A 24,005-nucleotide genomic window follows, 5' to 3' on the forward strand; every position below is an offset into this window, starting at 1 on the left:
GGGTGCCTAATAACTTAACCTCAGGGAAGTTTCCAAAAAACAAAAAGAGGCGGGGAGAAACCTGGAAGGGAGGTCGGGGCGGCGGTGGCACTTACTAGGCAACCGTGCCTGGGCCTGAGAGGTCAATACCAGCCTCTGAGGCAGCACACTCTGTTGGATGGTGTGCGTGGCGGGGGCCTGCGGCTGGGCCTGGCCTAGCTGTAAGGCCTGCACAGTGGTCTGAGCCCGCGGTTTGGCCGGATGGGCCGGGCCAGCTGCCGTGGCGAAGGTCGCTGCTGCCTGCTGTCTTGGAGCACTGGCGGAAGCCTGAGAGGTCTGAAACTGGGGTGCGGCGGCGGCAGCTGCAATCGATAAGGTCAGGTGGTGGAAGCTGTTAGACTCGGTCCTGGTTTGGAGCTTACATATCGCTGGATTGCTTGTATCTTTTTTTTTTTTTAAAGTTAGAACAGTGAAATTCCTGCAAAGCTTGACATTCACACATATATCAGGAGCAAAATACAAACCACGTCATGGGTTACTCCGTGCGTTATCGACCAACCTGGCGGGTGCGTTACACGCAATTCGGGGCGCCCCGCCGCAGCAATCGACAGACACGCTTACAGGCTATTAGTATGGATGTCAAAGCCATTAGTATTCTAGAATGTGGGAGTTCTCGACAGCTGGCATTGAAGAGCCTGGCGCGAATGCTGAGACACGCCCTCAAATGTTTTACCCCTGCCCCCAGCCGCCAAGCACAACCGAGACAAACCAAAAAGATAGTAGCAGCCATGTTGGCCTGCAATAGAACAGTTAGATTTGAGTCCAGTAGCACCTTACATGAGGTAGGGAAGGCAGCATGGTATAGCCCGATCTTGACAGATCTTGGAAGCTAAGTAGGGTCAACCCTGGTTAGTATTTGGATGGGAGACTACCAAGGAATACCAGGGTTGCTATGCAGAGGAAGGCCCTGGCAAACCTCCGCTGTTAGTCTCTTGCCTTGAAAACCCCATAAGTCAGCTGCAACTTGATGGCACTTTAAGAACATAAGAAAGGCCCTGCTGGAAGAGACCAAGGGCCATCAAGTCCAGCAGTCTGTTCACACAGTGGCCAACCAGGTGCCTCTAGGAAGCCCACAAACAAGACGACTGCAGCAGCATTATCCTGCCTGTATTCCACATCATGTAATATAATAGGCATGCTCCTCTGACCCTGGAAAGAATAGGTATGCATCATGACTACTATTGATTTTTACTAGTAGCCATGAATACCCCTCTCCTCCATGAACATGTCCACTCCCCTCTGAAAGCCTTCCAAGCTGGCAGCCATCACCACATCCTGGGACAGGGAGTTCCACAATTTAACTATGCATTGTGTGAAGACTTCCTTTTATCCGTTTTGAATCTCTCACCCTCCAGCTTCAGCAGATGACCCCACTTTCTAGTATTATGAGAGGGAGAAAAGCTTCTCCCTGTCCACTCTCTCCATAGCATGCATAATTTTATAGACCTCTATCATGTCTCCCCTTAACCGCCTTCTTTCCAAGCTAAAAAGCCCTAAGCTGTTACACACACATACACACCGTAGAGACCAATAGGAGTTTCAGGGTATATGCTTTCGAGAGTCAAAGCTCCCTTCGTTAGACACTTGTGTCTGATGAAGGGAGCTTTGACTGTCAAAAGCTTATATCCTGAAACTCCTGTTGGTCTCTAAGGTGCTACTGGACTCAAATCAAACCAAAAAGAGCAATGGACCATGGGTCAGCGGTCAAACGAGCTAGTGCATGACATCCACAGATAGGAGAGAATGAGAATTGCAATACCTTTCTTACCTTGATTTGCAGACACCGTAGCCACGGGTGACCTTCCCCTCACTTGTCCCTGCTGAGCCACCGTTGCCGTGGTTGCTGCACGTTGCACTTGAGCACTTGGAAACGCTGCAATCCTGCCTTCGGGCTTCTGCCCATATTGAACAGGTTGGAATAATCTGATAGATTTAGAGGCGTTGTATTAACTATCCAGCAAAAAAAGAAATATCAGAGACAGAAAGAGAATGCAAGTCCCCAAAAAATTAAAACTGGATCTAAATCTTCTTGTGTTACATTTTTCAGATACAGAGGTGAGGGGCGGAAATGCTCCCCAAAACTCAACAGTAAATATAAACAATGACATAAACGTAGCCCGAAACCTGGTAAAAGAGCCCTACTGCCAAACCATGGTTTGTCAGTTCTCTTCCAGGCTTAAAAAACCCGGAGTGTGTTAGAATATCTAGGTTGCTAGAACAATTTAAGAAGGGTTACCTCTTCGATGCAATTTCAAGGTTTTTTTACCATACGAGAAAGAGATTGACTAAAAACCAGTAGATTTAATGTTAAAAAGCAACAGATTTAATATTACAAAGTTATGGTAGTATGTACTGGGAAGACAGCAAGAGGGAATCTAAGAAATTTTTTTATGTCCACCCAGTTAAAGTGTATTTTATTAGATTTTGTATATGTATTTTTTTTTTGTGGATGTAACTATTGAGAATGGATTGCATGTGCAAATTTTGTTATACGTTTATATTAAATAAAAAAATATATTTAAAAAACTCCGGCGTGGAGTCATTTTCTGCTTAATGATAACTACAATTTGCCTGAAATGGACAGCGGTTATCTAAAACCATGGAAGTCAGGCAAAAGGCACCCATGAGCCTGTGGGAGAAGAGCATGAGAGAAGCACACGTGCAAGCTCCCAATTACCAGTTTAGTTGAGCAACTAGTCCCTACAACATCTAAACCAAGCCAGAGTCCGCCCAACTGATTATTTCTTTTTGTTGCTACTGCAACTTACATGCATACCACCATCAGTGCCCAAGGGGTGTTTTAGATTCACCCTGGAAAAGGGTAAGTTATTGCCCAAGGAGTTTCCTAACTACATTTTGCCAAAGTGGGGAAGGGGGCATGAAGTATGAATCTGGACAAGGGGACAGCTTTCCTTCAGGTCTTGTTATCGCTGCGCCGATCAACTTGTGTCTGGACTGTTCTACTCTCTCTCTTTCCCCCTGGTCTCAGACCGAGGTCTCGAACAATAAAACCATAAAACTTAAATAAGACCCATCTCTAAAAACACCTTGCTACCATCATCAGTCTCTTTAATTCGCTTTTTTTATTTTAGAGAAAGAAGGATCCTCCATCTGAGGCTTACAGCACTAGCAAAATTGTATTTCTCTTCCCAACTGCTAGTGAAAAGAGACAAAAAGTTTTTATGTTGTCTTGTGGGGTTCACCCCTCCCCTTGCGGCACCACGTACCTGCTGGGCTTCAGCTTTACCGGATTGGGTCTTGGGGGAGGGGGAGGAGAGGTGTAGATTTCTTCAATGATTTTCCGGGTGACCTTTTGCTTCGGCACCACCTGCGACTCATATTGGGTCATGTGGTTCTCGATCCCGATCAAATCAAAAAGGCTCAGGTCTGTGTCCTGAATAGTAATTTGGAGAAAAATTAAGTGTGCCGTTAAAAGCATGTAAAGAAAAAAAAAAGCTAAAAGTTACCCACATTCTGTACCAGATGGCCAAAATTCTGGCAGAAGACTGAGAAATGCAACCCGGGAGTTAAGATTTATTTCTCCACAGAGTTGAATGGATATTTACATCTTCTTCAAGCTGATTCCTATCAATCCCCATGGAGTAAACTGGTCGAATGTCATATCCAGTCTTTAGGAATTTCTCTTTCTGACCTAAAAGAGCATGGGTCATTGGCAGTTTTTTACTCCATCTTGAGCTGCTTGCAAAAACTGGATTCTAGAACTACTACAATAAGAGCACGTAGAGCGTGCTCACCTCTATACCTAGGTCTAAACTTGCCGCAATCACTCCCAATGTATTTTGATTTTCGGATAATCCTGCGATAGACGACTATTTATGTTGGCTAGACTGAATGCCATTCCATCAGGGGAGTTAATAGATCATTTAAATAGGGTACCATACTGTGAGAGAGTATGTCAATGTGGTTTTGGCTAAGTAGACACTCTTTAGCATTTCTTGTTTAGCTGTGACTTGCTCAACGAGGCTAGAGACAGATGGATAAAGCCTTTTATTCGGGAATCTGTCTCTAAACTGGATAATCTGAGGGTTCTTTTAGCAGGGGTGGATTTTAATATTACATTGGCAGTTGCCAAATTTCTTTCCCAGCCAATTAAGATTAAAAAATACTAATTTCCTTATGGGCTATTCGGATAGTTCCTCTTTTTTTTTTAATCTCAGTGTGACCTTGTCCAGGGCCAAATTGGCCATGTGAACAATATCATTCAAGTAAAGTAATGCAACCCAGGATGAGCCTATCAGAACTAGGAATAACGCTATGCAGCTAGGAACAGGTTTGACCCTCAATCGCTGGGGTGGCAAAACCTACATAAAGCCCAATGTAGGTACCCCCAAATAAAAGCGGTCGCTAACCGCAGACTTTAACACGGTGGGATGCCGCAGATGGACTTGTAACATCAGATCCACAAGTGAGAACTCCAGACTTATTACAGTGGTATCGAAGAGGGGTTTCCTCAAACTCCACGTTTCAACTGACTCACCTTCCAAAGGTCACGTTCGAGCGCTTTCAAGACCAGCGAGGCGGTTCGAAACTGCAACGTGTCTGAGACATATGAAGAGCTGGAAAGCCGGGGATTTATCAAGTCAGGGTGATTGCAGATCTTTTGGAGTTGCATCAGAACGTGAAGGACGCTGACAAAATGCCCGCTTTTAAGGGCATCTTGAGTTCTGCCGGGGGGGGGGGGGAACAGGGGAGTCAGTTTTGGAGAATTTTACAGAGCCTCACAACATGCTATTCATCACTGGAGACAGCATCTGACTGTTGGACTATAGATTATTATTATTATTGCTAAGGTCTAATAAGAGAGCCAGCGTGGTGTAGTGGTTAAGAGTGATGGAGTCTAATCTGGAGAACCGGATTAAATTCCCCACTCCGCCACACGAAGCCTGCTGGGTGACCTTGGGCCAGTCGCGGTTCTTTCAGATCTCTCTCAGCCCGGGCGGAGGCAGAAAATGGCAAACCACCTCTGGACATCTCTTGCCTTGAAAACCCTACAGGGTTGCCATACACCAGCTGCGACTTGAAGGTACTTTCCCACCACCAGTGTCTAATACTTAGATCACTCTCTGCTTTGGAAAGCTCTACTGTAGCCACATCCCAGAGACAGTCCCCTCATTCATAACATAGCATATAAAAGGCGTCAAGGACAATTTCGTCGTGTGAAATACTCGGGGTGGGGTGGGGGGTTGTAATCAGAGAGTCAAACTGTTGGGAATTAGTCTACCGTATATACTCGGGTATAAGCCGACCTGAGTATAAGCCGAAGTGCCTAATTTCACCCCAAAAATGGGAAAAATTAGGCACCCACGTATAAGCCGAGGGGGAAATGCACCCCCTCCCCACCCCCGCAGGCTTACCCGACCGGGCTCCAGGCGCGCAGGCAGGCGGTGGCCCCCTCCCTGCGCGCAGGAGGCCCCGCAGGGTCAGCTGGCAAGCGGGAGGACCGGCCCGGGTGAGGTGGAAGGGGGGGGGGGAAGAAGCCGCCGCCGCCGCCCAGCAGAAGGCGGGGTGGGGGGTGAAGAAACCGCTGCCGCGCAGAAGGCACGATCACACAAAAGGCACGACGATCGCGCAGAAGGCACGATCGGGTGGGGTGGGGAAGAAGCCGCCACCGCTGCCGCACAGAAGGCGCAATTGGGTGGGGTGGGGGGGAGAAGGCGGGACAGCCCGCCCATCAGCTGGCCGACGGGAGCGCACTGGGAGAGGGCCCGGCAGGTGAATTACCGTATTGACCCAAGTATAAGCCGAGGTGAGTTTTTTAAGCCAAAAATCATGGCTAAAAAACTCGGCTTATACTTGAGTATATACGGTAATAGTTTTGTCTCTGCCAGGATTACAAAAAGAGTTAAACGTTTGTGTTTCGTTTATATTGACTCAAGGGAATGGTGCTAGCAACTTGGCAAGTGTCGATTGGTCAGATCAAGAGCTATTTGGTCATGTGATGTTTTGGCGCGATCCTAGAAGCATCAGTTGAACTGCCGTTTTGGTTAAAAGACTTACTGTTTTTTTACTGTGTTTTTAGGCCGTAGAGTCTGTTAGCCACGTGCCGGCAAGTGTTTAGGAAACGAGTTGTAGTTATATTAATTTATATTCCAAGTTTACCCTCTTTTTGATTAGTAAACCTCTATGTTTTGTGAAGGAAAGCAATCTTTGCGTGTGTGTCTAATTTATGATCCACAAGATCGTGATTCATCGCAATCTATCTCAGCAAAAAAGCATACCCCGGCTGCAATATGACATCTTCATACATGGCCTTTTGCCGGTTTGAAAGCCGACACTTCAGCACGTGCTCGTATTTCTTCGTCAGCTGCTTCTCGACGTCCCTTTTAGACCTTCGCAAAATAAATGGCTGGATCATCTGGTGGAAGGAGGGCGAAAAGGAAAATCCCGGTTACCAGCAAAATTGCCTTTTGCCAAATAAACGTTATCCGAGCTAAGCTGTAACGGCCGCCCGCAATTCAGAGCAAGAACTCAGGGCTCACCCTGTGCAGCCTGATGACCAGCTTGTGGCAGTAGTCCTGATTCTCCTCATTGGCCGCCTTCACTGGGAAATCCAGGTAAGCTTTGGAGATCCCCGGAATCAGGAAGTGCACCATGGTCCACAGCTCCATCAAGGTGTTGTGCAGAGGCGTGTCTATCAGGAGCAAACGGTGCTGACTGCGAAGAGAGGCAGATTTAACCGGATCAGTGTTCCAATTATCTATGGGTGACCATTGTGGGTCTTAACAGTGGGCCGGGAGAGACCCCCCACCAAGTAGCAAATAAATCAGGGTTAAAAGAAGCCAAAAATTAAAAGGGGAAACACATTCAAGAGCCCAGATAGATGTTACTTATGCATGTTATTTATGCATGTTTACAGAGAGCCAGTATGGTGTAGTGGTTAAGGTGTCGGACTAGGACCTGGGAAACCCAGGTTCGAATCCCCACTCACACCAATTACACTTTTAAGAGGTGACACCGCAAAAAAGCCAGTGGTCCAGATCAGTGGCAAACGTGATCCATGAAGAACAGTAAGCAAATCCAACAGCACAGTGGGAAAGAAGGAAGTAGAGGGAAGATAAATGCTTCCAGAGGCTGTTTCAGACCTGCGGAGACAGAGGAGGGCTTCCCAGTGCTTCTCGGTCATGTTCTTGATCTGCTGCATCTCGTCGACGACCAGGTATTTCCACCGCATTTTCATGAACGCCTGGTGGCCTTTGAAAAGCTGCTTGTAGGAGGTGATACAGACGTTAAAGCTGTTGGGTTCTGACCATTCCTGCAAAAAAAAGGGGGGGGATTACTACCAGTACAAAAACAGCACTCAGAACAGCTGTAGAACTCACAGAGCCTGTAACAGAAGTCCGCAATGCAGGGTGGATTTGATAAATCACTAGTCAGTAAGACTTGATTTAAATCATGGTTTTTTACAGAAAGACTCATTTTCTTGCTAGTATAATCTTAATATTTACAACCAGATAAAGGTTTCATTTTTGGAATAACAAATTTTCAGAGTAGTTTTTACAGTTATATAAAAATTACTGATTTGGTTATACTGTTAGAAATACATATATGTGTGTGTGTTAAGTGCCGTCAAGTCATTTCCGACTCATGGCGACCCTATGAATCAATGCCCTCCAAAAAGCCCTATCCTTAACAGCCTTGCTCAGATCTTGCAAATTGAGGGCCATGGCTTCCTTTATAGAATCAATCCATCTCTTGTTGGGTCTTCCTCTTTTCCTGCTGCCTTCCACTTTTCCTAGCATGATTGTCTTTTCCAGTGACTTTTCTCTTCTCATAATATGTCCAAAGTACGACAGCCTCAGTTTAGTCATTTTAGCTTCTAGGGTCAGTTCAGGCTTTATTTGATCTAAAACCCACTGATTTGTTTTTTTGGTGGTCCAGGGTATCCGTAACACTCTCCTCAAACACCACATTTCAAAGGAATCTATTTTCTTCCTTTCAGCTTTCTTCATTGTCCAGCTCTCACACCCATACATAGTAATAGGGAATACGATGGTAGAAATACATAGACAGATATTTTTAAAAACATAGCTTTAGCAGCTGCCGCCGCCAAAACACAAGGTTCTACACCGGGGGTGTCAAACAGGCCTGAGAGCCGGATCCGGCCCCTTGAGAGCTCTTATCCGGCCCGCATCCCAGCCGAGGCAGCACCCCCACTCTCGATATGGGCTGGCAAGGCCCGTCCCAGCCCGACCAAGTGACATTCATGTCATATCTGGCCCTGGTAACAATTGAGTTTGACACACCTGATCTACACTGTGTCACTGAAGTTAAGCTGTGGTCATCTTTTGTGGCTGGCCTGGCCTCTTGTGGTGGCCATTTTGTGTCAGCCGTTTCGTTGCTGTGCCCACCGTGCCATGGAAGAATTCCAAATGTGCCCACAGGCTCAAAAAGGCTGGGGACCCCGTGGCCTATAGCTTCATTTCATGATATTTGAAGAAGAGGCAGTTGTCACCATGAGGGAGAGCTGAAAAGCTAAAGGAAAATGGCTTTCCCAGAGATTTTTCGGTCTGAGGAAATGCCTTCCAGGCAACCTTGTACGGTATTCCCATGACCTGATCTCCCCAAATGATGCCCCCTCCCTTGCCTATTTTGGCACATTAACCCATATTTTAAAAACTGAGCATTTAACACAGCAAGGCAAATCCATACATTTGCAACACTGTGAATTCTAATGCCAGCATTTTATTGATTTCAATCACTGTGTTTTATTGCCGTGACACAAGACGCCTTCAAGGCTCTATCTGAACGGTAGGGTATAAATAAATATCGATTATAGGGCTATCAAGACACGACAGCTGAAGGGAGCACCTGGGTTTAGAAAATACTGCAGAATTCCAGTGCTTCTCAGAAAACATCTAGGCAGCTGTTTGCTGGAAGGAGGGCAGGTTTGCTGGGAGTGGTTCGGTCTAGCAGGGCTCCCCTTATGCTCAAGTCTTCATAACCCCAACACATCTGAAGCTTTGATGGGGAGGAGAGATGCCTAAAGTGGCTCCTGCCCAGCAGCAACTTCTCCAGGCACCATCTGACAACGCGAACACATTGCCTTCATTTGTGGGGAGGGGCTGTGGCTCAGTGGTAGAGCCTCTGCTTGGCATGCAGAAGGTCCCAGGTTCAATCCCCAGTCACTCCAGTTACAAGGGACTAGGCAGGTAGGTGATGTGAAAGACCTCTGCCTGAGACCCTGGAGAGCAGCTGCTGGTCTGAGCAGACAATACTGACTTTGATGGACCAGGGGTCTGAGTCAGTATAAGGCAGCTTCATGTGTGTTCAAGTGTGTATTCAACAGTAGACAATACTGACTTTGATGGACCAGGGGTCTGATTCAGTATAAGGCAGCTTCATGTGTTCATGTGTCTTGCAAAGAGAAGGGAGGGGCCTGCAGGTCCCCGGGCCTAGGAATCCAGCCCTCCTTTCTGCTCTAGCAAGACCTCTATCAAGAGTCCTACGGAATTGTAATTTATTGCTACAATCCAGCCTTGCTGTTCAGCTGTTGATCCTTGGGCAAGTCAGAATCTCTCAGCCTAACTACCTCACAAAGTTGTCGGCAGGCTAAACCAGCAAACTCAGAAGCAGGTGGGATACAAGTAGATACTGCGAGAAATGGATGAACACATGTAACAAGTACATACTACAAGTCAGATGAACACAGACAAAGCTGCCTTATACTGAACCAGACAATCACTCCGTCAGAGTCAGTGCTGTCAACTTAAACTGACACCAGCTCTTTCACATCATCTACTACCTGGCTCTTTTACCTGGAGATGCTGGGGATTAAACCTGGGACCTTCTGCATGCAAAGCACACTGAGCCACAGGAAAGAAAGGCACAACTGTTTTAGAATGCAATACCTGTCTCTTTGCTCTGAGCTCTCGCTGGCTGCCGATATAGAGAAGGATTTTCAGCCCAGGGCACCAACGTTTCAGTTCAAGCTCCCACTTTAATATGTTGCAGCTCCGAACGACGACAAGGTGAGGGCCCCAATCGCCTGCGAAGGAACCAAAAGAAGAATTTAAAAATCACCTTTTTTTATAAGGTCAGCCCTGGTGTGCAAGCTACCGATGGCCCACCCTGGGTTTGAATGATTTAAAGCATCAAAGTCAAACCCGAGGGCCCGGCAAGGCCAGCTTACCCTCGTTGCATGCCAGATGCGCAAAAAATGCAGTGACTTGCACCGTTTTCCCGAGGCCGGCCTCGTCTGCCAAAATGCCGTTGAGGTTCTTCTTGTACAGCTTTGCCAGCCAATCTAAGCCGATCTTCTGATACTCTCGAAGGGAGCCATAGAGAAGAGGCGGGGTGTTGTATTTCACCTGCAACATCACATGTGAGCTTTTGATCTGGATTTACCTTTCCAACACAGTCAGCAGCTCTACAACAATATAATCCCACTTTGCTTCGATGGATCAAAGGTAGCCAAGGGAATTTTTCCAACCAGTTCATCACCTTTTCTTGGTTGTTAGTTGATGGTAAAAGGAAATCTGTCCTCACTAGGTCTGAAGTTCTTTTACAAAATGAGAGTTTTTTTTCACTTTCTGTTTAGCAACCCCACCTCCGATCCCTTTCAGGATGTAAAAGGAAAACACTAGAAAAACAGAGGTAACTGAGGCCAATCTAATGGTCAAAGATGAAAAAATGTTACCTTAGCACCAGTGTCTAGACCAAGGGTCCCCAACCCTTTTGAGCCTGTGGGCACCTTTGGAATTTTGAGAGGATGGTAGTGATGAGCACAACCCCCAAATGGCTGCTGGAGGAGGTGGAGCCAAATCCAAAATGGCTGCCTCAGGAGGTGGAGCCAAAAATGATATCTCCCCTCCTCACTCTGCCAAAGAATCACACCAGTGGAATAAAAAGAAATGATGGAAACCCTGCGGGGGGGGGGGGGGGCAAGGGAAGAAGAGGAAGAGGAGGAAGAAAAAGAGGAAGAAGAGGAGGAGGAAGAGGAGGAGGAGGAAGAAGAGGAATGTAGACTAACATAAACATGTAGTCTTAACTGCACTTGCTTCCACCGATAAAGTGCTAAACAATAATTTTGTGCAGTTGCCAAGAATCGTTCCTTGACAACACTACCACACTCACAAAACTACAGTCTGAGAATTTCTCATAGGGAGCCTGTGAGAATGAAAACAATTAAATTCCATCACGGACACCTCTAAGTACAGAGAGTTTCATGCCGCTACTGAAATGCTGAACACTTACTGCGGTTGTAATCCGGGCACTGCCTTTCGGCAAAAGGGTTTCAGCTGCAGCCGCCACTTCTGCTATGTCTCTTCCGTGCTTCTTGGTAGGCATCACTCTCTCTGCACCCTTATACTGATCAATGCTGAGGAGGGAGTCTATCAGAATGATCTCCTTCGGAAGAAGTTCCCTCTCACTGGTGTGGTCTTCCATTTCTGGCCGAGTAAATATTGGCAATAAATTTGAAGAAGAAGAAAAGTTGGTTTTTATATGCTGACTTTGTCTACCACTTAAGGCAGAATCAAACCTTCCCTTCCCCTCCCCACAACAGACACCCTGTGAGGTAGGTGGGGCTGTGAGAGCTGTGACTAGCCCAAGGTCCCCCAGCTGGCTTCATGTGTAGGAGTGGGGGAAAAAATCCAGTTCACCAGATTAGCCTCCGCCGCTCTTGAGGAGGATTGGGGAATCAAACTTGGTTCTCCAGATCAGACTCCAACACTCCAAACCACCGCTCTTAACCATTACACCATGCTGGCTGCACGAGCTGTAGCTTATTTTAAATGTTCGACACATTGGGTTAGATCTAACCAGTTTTTCCACTGGTGGGAAAGGCAGGGAGGGGTCCACTCTGACCACCCAAAGGCTATTCTGGGGACCCAGGGACCCATATGGGACGGAGACCGTAGCAAGAAAGGGAAATTAGCAAATTGGCAAGATGGAATGAAAACACTGGCTGGATCCAACACGGATTCTGCAGTCTAAATCCGGGACATCGTACCCAGACAAGAATGATGTGAGAGAATGGACAAAAAGCCACATGGGAACAAGAAAGCAAGCACTAGGTGAGTGATGTGCAAATGCACAATTCTTTCTCAAAGAAGTCAGTACCTTTCTAAGGACACTTCTAACGAAGTGCCATTGTCACTGCATACCTTCTTCACTGGTCTCTTCCTCGTTGTCCCGCTTTGGCTGGGGCCAGTGGAAACTCTCAGCAAAGGCACCTTCGTACATCTTGACCAAATCGTCCAAAGGCAGTTCAGCTACATGTGATGCAAAATGAAGTTGTGAGATCACTGCATAATCCGAACACCAAGCAGAGCGAGATGAGCCGAGAACGTGACCTTTTGACGGTATCAAGGACATTTTAACGCTCAACTTCCAATGTAATAAAAAATCTCAAATTAAATGAGACTTGTAGCACTTTAAAGACTGACAAAATTTCTTGCAGGGAATGAGCTGTAGCTCACGAAAGCTCATACCCTGCCATAAATTTTGTTAGTCTTTAAGGTGCTACTGGACTCTTGCTCTTTTCTACTGATGTTGACAGACCAACACGGCTACCCATCGTAATGTGTCACAGAGTTGTTCTGAGCACAAAACAAGGAACCATGTACAATCCCTCTGACCTCCCTGGAGGAAGGGCAGATTTTTTAAAAATCTGCCAGAAAGGGAAAGGTTCAGAACTCCATTAGTAGCTTCTGACCAGAAGAGCGGGAGTTGCAGTCCCACTCTTTTTAGATGGCTTGTTCTCAACCATTAGCAGCCTGAAGAGCCTGGCCTAGCCAGCTCTCTTCAGAGCCTGCTAGATACGTGGGGCAGTCAGTACTTGTATGGGAGACCACCAAAGACGACTGGGGCTGCTAAGAAGAAGGCAACAGCAAACCCCCTCTGTCCACCCCTTGCCTTGAAAACATGAGGGGTTGCCATGAGATGGCTGCAATCTGACAGCACACCATTATTATAATATGATGTGATAACCAAGTACTTGAAGGGCTGTCATATAGAGGAGGGTGCCCAGTTGTTTTCTGTTGCCCCAGAAGGTCGGACCAGAGCCAACGGGTTGACATTAAATCAAAACAGTTTCCTTTTTGACATCAGGAAGAACTTTCTAACAGTTGGAGCGGTTCCTCAGTGGAACAGGCTTCCTCGGGAGGTGGTGATCTCTCCTTCCCTGGAGGTTTTGAAGCAGAGGCTAGATGGCCATCTGTCAGCAATGCTGATTCTATGACCTTAGGCAGATCATGAGAGGGAGGACACCTTGGCCATCTTCTGGGCATGGAGTATGGGTCACTGGGGGTGTGGGGGGGGGAGGTAGTTGTGAATTTCCTGCATTGAACAGGGGGTTGGACTAGATGACCCTGGTGGTCCCTTCCAACTCTATGATTCTATAACTCTCAACCACTTGGATGCTGCAAGGAACCTAATGACCTCCTGGGCCAGCCTTTCTCTACCACTGCCGCGCCCTTCTACTCCAGGGTGAACACTTCTTGAAACTAGCACTAAAAGTGAGGCAGCAAGGGTAAGCCCCCGCTTAGCCAGCCACACCTGCCCTCTACGTGACTGTGCCAGCCAGAGTGTCTACAAGAGGTACCCTTGTGCCCTGCTCATCCCCTTTCCCACAGATCTATCGGGCATATTGTAGCCACACCGTATGTTGGAATTACTAGAACGTGAGCATGCCGTGTACAAGCATACCTCGGAGATATTGCGGGTATGGTTCCAGGTTGTGCAATAAAGCAAACCTCACAATAAAGTGAGTCACACGAATTTTTTTGTTTCCCATTGCATATAAAAGTTATCTGTACACTATACTGTAGTCTAGGAAGTGTGCGATAGTATTATGTCTTAAAAGTGTACTGTAATAATACTGGAAAAGTTTTAAATATTGCGAGAATTACTAAAATGTGTCACAGAGACACAAAGTGAGCCCACGCTGTTGGGAAAATGGTGCCGATAGAATTGCTCAGAAACGCAGTATCGGCGAGGCCCATTAAACCGAAGCGCAAGTAAAATGAGGTATGCCTGTACTGAACAGAGCTATTGAAATGGTGCAACATAATGGCAGTCCGTATCTGTTTCATACACTTGTTCTCCAAAGAAATAAAAACACCAAACAAACAGGTACGTTACTATTTAAAATAAAAGCTTAATGAAAGATTGGGGGGTCCAAAAGCCCACAATAGCTATCATACCTTTCCATGTTTGATTCCAAACCAGAAGGACAAGTATAGAAATTGGTGGGCTCTCACCTTCCTTGGCCAAATTGGACAGCTCCATCTGATGGTTTATATTTCCTTCTTTCATTTCTTGCTCTTCAATGGTCTCCTCTTCATCTTCAACTAGAAAACAAAAATACATAATTCAGCGGATGGGTCGAGGGTAAGAAACGGCATGCTCCAGCCAGACTATCTGACTTGACAGTTCTGTATCCACTAGAGTGGGCCCACATAAGAACAACTTAAACAAACAAATTCCAGAACACAAGCATACTCGAGTTGTGAGTGCAGGACCTTTGCTTAAGTTCCGCTGACATCAGTGGGACCTTCATATGTGTAGGATGGACCTAACTGGACGAACCCTTGTCAGGGATGCTCTAGGCCAGCGGTTCCCAAACTTTTTGAGCCATGGAGCACTTTTCAGGAGAGAAATTTGTCACGGAGCACTAATTTTCACCTAGCACCTATATACTAACACGAATGACAGTAGTATTTTTCTTTCTGATCTCTTCACGGTGCTCTAGGAGATGTTTCGCGGAGCACCAAGTGCTCCATGGAGCAGTTTGGGAACCGCTGCTCGAGGGTTATCCTGCAATGAGCAGGGGGTTGGACTAGATGGCCCCTTCCAACTCTATGATTCTGACATTAGGAAGAGTTGTTAAACCATCCATTTGGCTTCCCCTCCAAAATGGAGCCCACAGAAGGGAGGGACTGTGACATATATCAGGGCACCTACATCTCCAGATAAAATCTCTCAGGAAATGGGTTGGGAAAGACCTTTCTCCACCTGAGACACTAGGCAGTTGCTGCCAATCAGAGGAGGCAATATTGAGCAGGTCAGATGGAGCAATGATCCATGACTCAAAAAGGTTTGGGTACCACAATTTAAGAAAGATGTGGAAAAGCTGGAACATGTCCAGAGGAGACCAAGTCCTATGAGGAAAGGTTGAAGGAGCTGGGTATGTTTAGCCTGAAGAGGAAAAGACTGAGAGGGGATAGGATAATCATCTTCAAGTACTTGAAGGGCTGTCATATAGAGGAGGGTGCCGAGTTGTTTTCTGCTGCCCCAGAAGGTCGGACCAGATCCAACAGGTTGAAATTAAATCAAAAGAGTTTCAGTTTAGACATTAGGAAGAATTTTCTAACCACTGAGTGGTTCCTCAGTGGAACAGGCTTCCTCGGGAGGTGGTGAGCTCTCCTTCCCTGGAGGTTTTTAAGCAAAGGTTAGATGGCCATCTGTCAGCAATGCTGATTCTATGACCTTAGGCAGATGATGAGAGGCAGGGCATCTTGGCCATCTTCTGGGCATGGAGTAGGGGTCACGGGGGGGGGAGGTAGTTGTGAATTTCCTGCATTGTGCAGGGGGTTGGACTAGGTGACCCTGGTGGTCCCTTGCAACCTTATGATTCAATGATCTGACTTGCCAAGGGAGCTTCGTATGAACCTATGGCCATGTTTATGAAGAAAAGGGGTCGTGGCTCACTGGCAGAGCACATGCCTGGAGTTGCAGAGGGACCCAAGTTCAACTCCTGGCATCTTTCAGAATAGGGAGCAAGCACTGGGAAAGACGTAGTACTCTCTGAGATCCTGGAGAACCGGTGCCAGAAAGAGTAGGTGATGCTCAGCATCAGGTGTAAGATACTACTACTTCCACAAATTATTTCGGGATCTACTTCTCCCCCCTCAAAGTATTAATTTGGAGAGATGAGGAAATTGGGATACTGTCAGTGAATACAAGCCCCACTGACCTGCGCAGAAAGGGTGTAAGAGACACTCAGGAGAAAGGGGGGTGGGGGTTCTGGAGACCAAGTCCTATGAGGGAAGGCTGAAAGAGCTAGGTATGTTTAGCCTGAAGAAGAGAAGACTGAGAGGGGATATGATAACCATCTTCAAGTACTTGAAGGGCTGTCATATAGAGGAGGGTGCCGAGTCATTTCCTGTTGCCCAAGAAGGTCAGACCAGAAACAACAGGTTGAAATTAAATCAAGAGTTTCTGTCTAGACATTAGGAAGAATTTTCGAACAGTTAGAGCGGTTCCTCAGTAGAACAGGCTTCCTCGGGAGGTGGTAAGCTCTCCTTCCCTGGAGGTTTTTAAGCAGAGGCTAGATGGTCATCTGTCAGCAATGCTGATTCTATGACCTTAGGCAGATCATGAGAGGGAAGGCATCTTGGTCATCTTCTGGGCATGGAGTATGGGCCACTGGGGTGTGTGGGTGGGAGGTAGTTGTGAATTTCCTGCATTGTGCAGAGGATTGGACTAGATGGCCCTGGTGGTCCCTTCCAACTCTATGATTCTATGATGTTGAAAATGCATTCCACCAATCTGTCTGTTTCATTTTTACAGAAAAAATGTGTGACCCCGGCAGAAGAGTTAATGGTATAAGCTTGCCGGTCACTAGATCAAGAAAGGGGCCAACCTTCGTCATCTGTCAACGACGTGCTTGCCTTTCTCTTCCTTCCCGATGACCAGGAACCCTACCAAAAATGCATATAAATATTTCAGATCTATACAAAAAGTACTCAGAAGCATTTGTTGGCATTAGCATTTATAGCTTGCACTACAAAGCAAGAGTAAAGATGATAATGCTTGGGAGGATAGTTCAATCAACAGTTCCTCACTAGACAACTAGAGGCCCTGCAAAGTAAAATCCGATGGCCTCTTCTCCGTCCAGTTCATTTCATTGTCCCTGTTATATGATCCTGTCTTTAAGCTTGTGCCCCATGTGGAGCTTCATGGGAGCAATTCTCAAAAAACGGCCACTCATCCCACCTTTACAGCTGAAGAAAAGAGGAACTGGAACGAAGGCAAATGCTTGTCCTAAAGGATTCCCCGAGAGAACAAGAAAATCAGTCGCCCTGTGCTTCATACATACAGGCGTAAAGGGACAGAAAAATCTGGGGAACCGCTCCCCTGCCTATTTTCCAGTGCAAAAAAACATGACTAAAATGTACTATTTTGTAGTGAATTAAATGTATTTTATTACATTTCTACCCCACCCTCCTCAGCCATAGGCCAGGCTCAGAGCAGCTCACAAAAATACTATACGAAAGAAAAACACACATCTAAAACAGACACTTAAAACCAGCCCTATAAAATCTATCAAACAAAGGACAAATATGTCCGATGGTGCCACCAAAGCATAACATCTGGTTGGAGCCGAGCAAGCAGATGAATAAGCCCCCAAAAGATGGCATGAAACAAGGGGGGAATCAGCAGTGGAGGGTTAGGGAGGCCAGCATTTACAGAGAAAACTGTAGCTGGCCTCAACCATAAGCCTGGCGGAATAGCTCCGTCTTGCAGGTCCTGCGGAACTCTTTAAGGTCCCGCAGGGCCCTGGTCTCACTGGAGAGGCGATTCCACCAGGCGAGGGCAAACATGAGTGAAAGCACCCAAGCATAAATGACCCAAGTCACCTTTGCTTTCTTTTATCTCATTCACATTTTTAACTCACCACGATATGCTTTGATACTTCCATTATCACAAAAACTGAGAACAAACATGTAATAAATAAGAAAGGGGGGGATCCTTACCAAATCACTTTCTTTCTCCAACAGAATTTCTTCCAGGTGCCTTGTATCTTTGCCTGTAAAATTGGGAAGGGTTTACGTATCCTGTAGACCACCCATCACAATCCACATGACTGTGCTACAGCAGAGGGAACAACTTGGAAATTGTCCCCACTGGCACCCCTCTGCTCTAGCACAGTCATGCTATTTAGCTTATTTCTAAGTTTATATACAGCAATGGTCAGCGACATACATGCTCCTGAGGCCATTCACAATCGAAAAGAAAAGAAAAACTCATAAGAACGTAAGAAAAGCCATGCTGGATCAGACCAAGGCCCATCAAGTCCAGCAGTCAGTTCACACAGTGGCCAACAAACATTCTACACCCTTCCCTTCCTTTGCAATGAACTCCTTAGTTACCCTTCCCTTACTAATACGAAGACTAGATACATGCAGGTGGAAGGAATAAATTCTTTCTGTTTATCCCTACCTTCATCTCCCTCTTCTCTCATTTTAAATTTTAGATCCTCAGAGCAGGGATGGGATTTCACGTGCTCTTTAAAGAACTGTGCACATTAAGAGTGTCATACAAAACCACCACTCCATATATACACAAGAGAAACAGAGGAATTGGGGGGAAATCCAACAGCCTCCCTTCCCCACAACTACCCACCCCACAGAGTAGAAAAGATCTTTATCGCCTGTCTTACACCAGAATACAGGTTGCAGCTTGTATTTCAGCAAAAAACCAAAAACACCACATGTCGTGGCCTACTTTGAAGAAAGTCACCCGCATAAGGTCATTACCTCGCCTTGAATGCCTCTTTAAATTTAAGGCTTTCCTTCTTTTCTCCTGAAATTCGATCTGCAGCTTTATTTCAACAACCTAAAAACACATAAGGCAGCATGCTGTGAGACAGGCAACCATTTAAGACCTTTAAACCAGGGCAATGCAAGCGAAAGAACTGGCGGGTAGCTGGCATTACTGAGGATGCAGCTGGCATAAGAATTATCTTCTAAGTCTTACTGCTGCAGTTTACCTGAAAGTTGGTCCCCAAAAGTACTCCAAAGCCCAGGTCCCTCACTAGCAGTGTGAACTCGTGAAAAGAGTGCACAGCTCACTACACAGATAACCTTTTGCGTTAACTGCACGAAAATATGGTCTTTCTACGTGCCTTAAGCGCTTCTGTTTTTTAGTATGCAGAGAGGCAGTACGCTAAGCCAGTGTCTAGTATTTGAAGTTTGCAGTTTTAGTTCAATTGATATAGACATGTTTATGTATGTATTTTATCGGAAAAGTTAGTATTTGATTATTAATTACTAATTAAGTGCTTCCAACCTTTTTGCTCTTTATTGTGCAATATAGAAGAATGATAAATTAATAACTGGGATTAGAAACCAATAATTTGAGTTTAAAAAGTTGATGAAGGGTACATGTTCGTATTATCACATTGAAGCCTGGGCACAGACATATTTCTTTCTCTGATTTCCCCCTCATTCTTTTTTCCCTTGTTTCTTTTTTCTGTACCCTTGTATATAAAAATAAAAATTATATATATTCTTTCTACAAGGTAGCAAAGCGACCTGTGACTGGTTGCTGCAGAGGCAGGAGAGGCCAGGTTTGGAAAGGAAGTAGAAGATGCATTCTAGTCCTGCCCAAGCCAAATCTTTCTTTGAAAAAAATTTCCTGCCCCCATGAGGATGGAGAGGTCACCCTCTGGGTCTTCAGATGATGACCAGAAGAGAGAACATGCCTGATTCCAGAACGAGCGCTTATAAGGATGTCTGACGGCTGGCTGGCAAAGGAAGTGCGGTGGGATGGAGAACTTACCTGTTCAATATTGGACCAGAAATATTCAATTTCTCTGGCAATCGATGCAGCGATACGCCTCAGCTTGTTCTGCTCCTCTTTCTTGGCTCTCTCTTCGTTAAGCTTCTTTTCCTCGTGGTAGCGAGCCACAGTTCGGACCATCTAATAAATAAGATAAAGTAACTGACAAGAGCTTTCTTTCAAGAGAGCTCAGCTACCTTTATGGCATAGCTTTTAAAGCCACTTTGGCAAACTGAATAATCTACTTTTGCAAAACTGTCTTGATAGAAAAGAAGAAAACCCAAAAACATAGAATCATAGAGTTGGAAGGGACCACCAGGGTCATCTAGTCCAACCCCCTGAACAATGCAGGAAATTCACAACTACCTCCCCCCCAAACCCCCAGTGACCCCTACTACATGCCCAGAAGATGGCCAAGATGCCCTCCCTCTCATCATCTGCCTGTTATAGAATCAGCATTGCTGATAGATGGCCATCTAGCCTCTTCTTAAAAACCTCCAGAGAAGGAGAGCTCACCACTTCCGGAGGAAGCCTGTTCCACTGAGGAACCACTCTAACTGTTGGAAAATTCTTCCTAATGTCTAGACAGAAACTCTTTTGGTTTAGTTTCAACCAGTTGGTTCTGGTCCGACCCTCTGGGGCAACAGAAAACAACTCGGCCCCATCCTCTATATGACAGCCCTTCAAGCACTTGAAGACGGTTATCCTATCCCCTCTCAGTCTTCTCCTCTTCAGGCTAAACATCCCCAGCTCCTTCAACCTTTCCTCATAGGACTTGGTCTCCAGACCCCCCACCATGTTGGCTTGTATCCTACCTTCTGATGCTAATGAGGGAAGGACCCTTCCTGTCACCAGAGGGGGATGGATTTCCCCCTCCTATTGCAACCCCCAACTTTGCCCTGTATGCTTATTTTTATTTATTTACTTTGTTTTATACCCCACTTTTCTCCCGGGGGTGGGCACCCAGCGTGTGTGAACAGAAGGGCTTTTCTTATGTTTCGCTCTTCATCATTAACCGTCTGAGGCCTTACACACTTCATTTAACTTAATTCAAGGCAGGGGTCCACAAATGTGAGCGTCAGGGGTGACCACGAATTCTCACAACCAGCAGGCCAAGCCTCCAGTATTATCCTCTAGATCCAGGATGGTCAAGGAGCAGCCTGCAGACCAGATCAGCCCCCCCAAGGCACATGAGCACATAAAGCTGCCTCGGTCCATCAAAGTCAGTATTGCCTACTCAGACCGGCAGTGGCTCTCCAGGGTCTCAGGCGGAGGTCTTTCATATCACCTACTTGCCTAGTCCCTTTAACTGGACATGACGGGGATTGAGCCTGGGACCTTCTGCATGCCAACCAGATGCTCTACCACTGAGCCACGGCCCCTCCCCAAGAGGGGAGTTTTTAGCTGACCCAAGAGATGTAACCCATTATAGTTTTTTTAAAAAAAATACAGAGACAGAAATCCAGTGAACTGATATAGATTGATTAGAGCTGGGGATCATTCATCCCCCCCCACAACTATGAAGTTCACTGTGTGACCTGGCAGACAGTCATGGTCTCTTAACATGACCAACTAGAGTGGTTATAATAATAAAACAGAAAAGGGGAAGAAATGACCTCAGCTCTCTTGACCAAAAGGTCTTGAGCAGTAAAAGGGGAGCCTTTATTTCTTTAAGGAATATACGGTGGATACTTGGCTACCACCAATGTTGTTCTTGGGTCTCTATCCGTCAGCAAAAAGGGGACTGTTTTACCTTCTGTTACAGTGGCAGGTAATTTGGTTAAGATAGGGGTAATCCATTGATTGCGATAACAATTCTACTGGGGGCATTCCAACATCATACGGGATAATGAATCCACTCTCTTCAGATCACATGGACAAACCTTATTTGAATAAGGTTAAGTTGAAAACTATTTTCAAAGTGTAAAAAAATACAGAGAGATGTCACATTTGAATACGTAATCCCCGCCTTCAATTTTATACGGGAATGTATGTAATTTTATGCCCGACTGCACGCATTCCATAACAGGGAACTTCCGGTTGTTACAAAGCAAGGCCAGGGGCAAAAATGTGCATTCAGCCTCTGGAAACCCCAGGAACACAGGACCTGGCCGGCCCCTTTTCAGATTCTGCCAAGGCAGCGCCCACAAAACCCACTGCACCTTCTTAGCCGCTGCCATCTTCCACATCCGCTCCTGTGCGAAGTCAGTCGCCATCCACTGCATTTCCTCTAGAAGGTAGTCCCAGTGAGATTTGGGTCTGGGGGCCTCCTGCAGCTTGGGCAGCCGTCTCAGAGACCACAACCCCTCTTTTCTCAGCTCTGCTATTCGTTGGTGGACTTGGTTTTCCTTTCAACGCAAGGAGGGGGGGGGGGCGAAATGTCTTATTGGAAATAAAACTGTGCAATGATTATTGCATTCCTGCATTGCCTTATATCCTGCAATCCACCTTCTGTATTGTTTATAGTATACCTTGCCCCAAACAGTAGAAAAGAGCAAGAGTCCAGCAGCACCTTAAAGACTAACAAAATTTCTGGCAGGGTAGGAGCTTTCGTGAGCCACAGCTCACTTCTTCAGCTCTGAAGAAGTGAGCTGTGGCTCACGAAAACTCCTACCCTGCCAGAAATTGTGTTAGTCTTTAAGGTGCTACTGGACTCTTGCTCATTTCTACTGCTAGTGACAGGCTAACATGGCTACCCATCGTGATCTTGGCCCAAACAGTTTGTTCTTCGCACTGTTCTCCAATTCTGTAATCCTAGTTCTACTGTTCACACTGCTTTATATCCTGTAATCCTGCCTTGAGGATCAATGGGAAATGCAGACTGCAAACAAATAAAAATTCAAAATCTGATGAAAACAACTCACATCGATTAATCAACCACAAACTGCAATAACTGACACCCAGGAGCATTAACAGTTACAAAAATAGACTTAAAACGAGATCGAAAAGGACGGTTTGCAAAACTCATCCATGGCTGGTGTGACCTACGGTACAATCCTAAACACAGTTACAACCTCTTAAGCCCACTGACTTTAACTGACTTAGAAGGGTATAACTCTGTTTAGGATTAAACACCTTAGGTGAGTGACCACCTCAGCCACTCTCTGAGCAACAAACCATCCATCTACACTGTAACGTAGATCGATGTTACCAAGATGATGTATGTAAAGCACTTTGCACACTCAAGCACTAAATGCCAACTGCTTCTCATTCTAGCTGCATCTGAAGAAGTGAGCTGTGGCTCATGAAAACTCACACCCTGCCAGAAATTGTAGTCAATCCTATCAAATGGATCCTTGTTCAACATTGCTAGATGCAGAAAACACTGGAGGCACTGTTATAAGGCAGGAGCAGGGGGAAAAGAGACATGCAAATTCTGGTTATGAGCCACGCATGCACGCACACAATCACACAATTCAATCTTTTTGCACACTGAGGCTTCTGCTGTCAGACAGAAGGATTCTTACCAGTTTAACTTGCTCTGCCAACTTCTCTTGGGAACTGTCCTGTGGCAGAACCGTCGTATTCTGAGCTGGACTCTGGGCCTTGGGTGCTGCGGTCACTGCCAAACCCGGGGGTTTCGAGGAGATAGGAGACACAGACTTGTTCGTGGCTGGTGAGGCCCGGCTGGCCTGGGCTGGGTAGGTGGATTGCGGCGCAGTGGTGGAAATGACTGCCGGTGGGTTGGATGAGGTAGGAGGAAGGGTGCTTGCTGGAAGACGCTGGGAACTTTGGACAGAGTCGACAGAGGCTCTTGACGGGGTCACAGTCTGTTAATGACACACATACATTCAGAAATGGACATCTTTTTTAAAGGGTGTGTGTGACACATGCTGTCTGCATTTGCCTTACAGTACAAAACGCACGGATTAAATATAGACCGAGCTATGTAAGTTCAGGCAGCAGTTTCCAAGGAAATACTACTGCTGCAGTACTTGGGACTGGATTGCAGATACAGTTGTGCCAGAGCTGTGGCTCAGTGATAGAAGGTCTGCTTGGCATGCAGATGGTCCCAGGTTCAATCCCTGGCATCTCCAGTTAAAGGAACCAAGCAAGTAGGTGATATGAAAGACCTCCGCCTGAGACCGTGGAGAGCCGCTGCCGGTCTGAGTAGACAATACTGACTTTGATGGACCAAGGGTCTGATTCAGAATAAGGCAGCTTCATGTACGTTCATGTGAGATGCTAGCTTTCTGGAATTCCATCCCAGATTGCCACCTGGGGAAAATGCACACCACCTACAGACGACTCATAGTCAGCGGCTGAGGAATATGGGAGTCACAGGCCCCGTGGCCTATAGAGCACTGGTTGTTCTGGCAATGGGGGGGCATTAACGAGATCAGAGGCATCGAGAGCAATGGTTCGATGGTTCTCTTCTCACAGAGCATTTGGGGGTCAATGGAAAGAAGCCGGGAATCTGCAATAAGCTGCTGATGGGG

At 46.3% G+C, this 24,005-nt stretch overlaps 1 protein-coding gene across 1 annotated transcript in view; it reads right to left on the minus strand.

The window, feature by feature from the left end:
• EP400 (E1A binding protein p400) overlaps positions 1-24,005 on the minus strand; it is a 78,630-nt gene that overhangs the window by 42,257 nt on the left and 12,368 nt on the right. The window contains exons 6-23 of the mRNA XM_056859077.1: positions 23,034-23,336; positions 21,729-21,914; positions 19,567-19,707; positions 18,543-18,621; positions 17,760-17,812; positions 16,646-16,703; positions 14,262-14,351; positions 12,165-12,272; positions 11,254-11,447; positions 10,190-10,367; positions 9,909-10,045; positions 7,143-7,312; positions 6,540-6,714; positions 6,279-6,415; positions 4,538-4,724; positions 3,267-3,433; positions 1,808-1,962; positions 96-341 (exon numbers count right to left, since the gene is read on the minus strand). Coding sequence (XP_056715055.1) covers positions 96-341; positions 1,808-1,962; positions 3,267-3,433; positions 4,538-4,724; positions 6,279-6,415; positions 6,540-6,714; positions 7,143-7,312; positions 9,909-10,045; positions 10,190-10,367; positions 11,254-11,447; positions 12,165-12,272; positions 14,262-14,351; positions 16,646-16,703; positions 17,760-17,812; positions 18,543-18,621; positions 19,567-19,707; positions 21,729-21,914; positions 23,034-23,336 — 2,764 coding nt within the window. The remainder of the gene's footprint in view (positions 1-95; positions 342-1,807; positions 1,963-3,266; positions 3,434-4,537; positions 4,725-6,278; positions 6,416-6,539; positions 6,715-7,142; positions 7,313-9,908; positions 10,046-10,189; positions 10,368-11,253; positions 11,448-12,164; positions 12,273-14,261; positions 14,352-16,645; positions 16,704-17,759; positions 17,813-18,542; positions 18,622-19,566; positions 19,708-21,728; positions 21,915-23,033; positions 23,337-24,005) is intronic.

The sequence above is a fragment of the Euleptes europaea genome, chromosome 13 (genome assembly GCF_029931775.1).
Source record: "Euleptes europaea isolate rEulEur1 chromosome 13, rEulEur1.hap1, whole genome shotgun sequence".
Classification (NCBI taxonomy): Eukaryota; Metazoa; Chordata; class Lepidosauria; order Squamata; family Sphaerodactylidae; genus Euleptes; species Euleptes europaea.